Source organism: Physeter macrocephalus, chromosome 15, assembly GCF_002837175.3.
Source record: "Physeter macrocephalus isolate SW-GA chromosome 15, ASM283717v5, whole genome shotgun sequence".
In the NCBI taxonomy this organism is placed as follows: Eukaryota; Metazoa; Chordata; class Mammalia; order Artiodactyla; family Physeteridae; genus Physeter; species Physeter macrocephalus.
Window position 1 is genome coordinate 63,508,516 of NC_041228.1, and position 3,153 is coordinate 63,511,668.

The following is a 3,153-nucleotide window of genomic DNA, read 5'->3' on the forward strand; positions in this document are numbered from 1 at the left end:
GGGCGCGTACCGCAAAAAAAAAAAAAAAAAAAAAAAAAAAAAAAAAAAGAATTGTTGCCAGAAGAACAACAGGGAAAGATAAAATGTATGAGGCAGAGACTTCCGGATTTTAGACCAACCTGGAGAGCTTGGAAATATCACCCCAGTCGTCACAAAAAGAAAAAAGGTGAACAAACTGAAAAATCAACAACTCTTCCTAGATCCATCAGAAAATTAATGTCGCAGGGCGAACAGAAAGGTGGATACAGAGAATCATATCTTACTGGAAGCAGAAGGCCAGGAGAAGCAGCTCACAGCTGGGGCCAGTACTGGGAAGAACATTTAACTGTGATGGACAAATTGAGGGAGGCTCATTGTGAACAAGCTTGAGTTAAAAACTCCAGGGACCCAATCTTAGGGGGCCCACAAATTTGTGAGTTGTCTCTCCAAAAGCCCCACCAGGTTCTCAGGGTGAAGATGACAGAATAATCTCCTCCTGCTTCTAGCAGGGGGAAGAGGAAAATACCCATTTCAAAACACATCCAGAGCATTCTGTTCTCATTAACAAAGCCTGCCCTTAGACTTCCCTGGTGGCGCAGTGGGTAAGAATACGCCTGCCAATGCAGGGGACGCAGGTTTGAGCCCTGGTCCGGGAAGATCCCACATGCTGCGCAGCAACTAAGCCCGTGCGCCACCACTACTGAGCCTGTGCTCTAGAGCCCGTGAGCCACAACTACTGAACCCGCGTGCCACAACTACTAAAGCCCGTGTGCCAAGAGCCTGTGCTCTGCAACAAGAGAAGCCACCACAATGAGAAGCCTGTGCACCTCAACGAAGAGTAGCCCCTGCTTGCTGCAACTAGAGAAAGCCCGCACGCAGCAACGAAGACCCAACACAGCCAAAAATAAATAAATTAAATAAGTAAATAAATAAATAATTAGAATCTATGTTAGGAAGATACAAATATAAAAACTTATCAAGTAGATTTAAGTTCTACCCTACATCTGATGAACTGATTTTATGATGACAGTAATACAATAATTCTAAATAAATATCACTAACACCCAGCATAAGAATATCTTTAAAATATGGGTAAACATTGAATAGGCAAATTGGTCAACAAATCTAAGATGGCAAAATTAAAGACGGCAAAGAGAAAACATTTTATCCTCAAGATTTTTTAGGGTTGAACAGAAATAATGTGAAATAATCACAATTATTCAAGTTATGACTTTAATATCCATTAAGTATTATTTAATTATAATAAACATACCTGTTTTTTTCTAGATCGATGTTTTTCATGAGTTAGAGGCTGACTGTTTAAAACATGTATTCTCTTGCTTTCAGTGGCTCGCCTACTGGTCTCTTTTTTCTTTCTTCCACCTAAAAGTAGAAATGCTGTCATCAAAAATTGTCTCACATTAAAAGAATTATATAATTTTTTTTTTTGGCCACACTGTGCAGCATCTGTGATCTTAGTTCCCTGACCAGGGATTGAACCCATGCCCCCTGCAGTAGAAGCATGGAGTCTTAACCACTGGACCACCAGGGAAGTCCCAGAAGAATATTTTTAAAGGTTACCATGAAATTCCTATCTACTGGTTAGCTATTTCTTTAAAACAAGAACTCTGTTTATTTTTTTTTCCTTTGAATCTGGAAGCAGCATGATATAGTGCAAAGATCAGTCTTTGAAAATCAGGGGGGGTGTGTTTCCTTTCCAACCTGGGCCTGGCAGAACGGCTCCTGCACGGGGTGTCAAGAAGAAGGGCCATTCTACGATAGAAAGCCCAGAGATAAACCCACGCACCTATGGTCAACTAATCTATGACAAAGGAGGCAAGGATACACAATGGAGAAAAGACAGTCTCTTCAATAAGTGGTGCCAGACACTATCAAACTCTTAGAGGAAAACACAGGAAGAACACTCTTTGACATAAATCACAGCAAGATCTTTTTTGATCCACTTCCTAGAGTAATGGAAATAGAAACAAAAATAAACAAATGGGACCTAATGAAACTTAAAAGCTTTTGCAAAGCAAACTACAAACAAGACAAAGACAACCCTCAGAATGGGAGAAAATATTTGCAAACGAATCAACAGACAAAGGATTAATCTCCAAAATATATAAACAGCTCATGCAGCACAATATTAAAAAAACCAACCCAATCAAAAAATGGGCAGAGAGAATGGACTTGAGGACACGGGGAGGGGGAAGGGTAAGATGGGATGAAGTGAGAGAGTGGCATGGACTTATGTATATTACCAAATGTAAAATAGATAGCTAGTGGGAAGCAGCTGCATAGCACAGGGAGATCAGCTCAGCTCGGTGCTTTGTGACCACCACTTAGAGCGGTGGGATATGGAGGGTGGGAGGAAGACGAAAGAGGGAGGAGATATGGGGATATATGTATAGCTGATTCACTTTGTTATAAAGCAGAAACTAACACACCATTGTGAAGCAATTATACTCCAGTAAAGATGTTAAAAAAAATAAAATTAACATAAAAAAAGACGTACAATATTGTAAACCTTGACAATGTAAAAGTAGGGTATAGAGGAGAGCAGTGAGAAGGCAGAAAACGTGGGTAGGAGAAGAAAAGTGAGGTGAAGGAGGGGTAATTTCCTCCTTTCACATTATAGGGAGTCAGGAGGTATTATCTAAAATCAAATAAAATATAGTAGTATATTATTTCGAGTTATAAAGACAACCAATAGTAGACTTAAAACTAATAAAACTCTGGAAGTATTAAAGTTCCTAGTTTAAGAGCAATTGTTGAAAGAAATGCAAATACAAACATATTATTTAGAATTTATAGTAGTACCGACCAGAAGTAAAAAGTAAACTTTAAAAACAGTTATATCTGCTATAATAGGGCAACACAAGGTATCCTTGTGGTGATGCAACTACTTTATATCTTGATTGAATCAATGTCAATACACTGCTTGTGATACTGTACTACAGAATTGCAAGGTGTTGCCCAGTTATATTCTTAATTCTACCAAAGACTCTACCAAGCTAATATATTTACTTACTTTTTCCCCTTTCCTGAGGTATGAGTGACAAATAAAATTGTAAGATGTTTAAAGTGTAAAAGAAAAAAAAGGGCAGAAGACCTAAATAGACATTTCTCCAAAGAAGACATACAGATGGCCAAGAAGCACATGAAAAGCTG

General features: G+C 38.8%; 1 protein-coding gene across 3 annotated transcripts in view; it reads right to left on the bottom strand.

Moving 5' to 3' along the window:
• Window positions 1-3,153, bottom strand: part of TERF1 (telomeric repeat binding factor 1) — a 34,588-nt gene that overhangs the window by 5,404 nt on the left and 26,031 nt on the right. For 2 of the 3 annotated variants that reach the window (XM_024126991.3, XM_024126990.3), the window contains one exon: window positions 1,253-1,362. The exons of the other annotated variant lie outside the window; for it this stretch is intronic. In XM_024126991.3, the coding sequence (XP_023982759.1) occupies window positions 1,253-1,362 (110 nt within the window). The remainder of the gene's footprint in view (window positions 1-1,252; window positions 1,363-3,153) is intronic. 3 annotated transcript variants of the gene reach the window in all.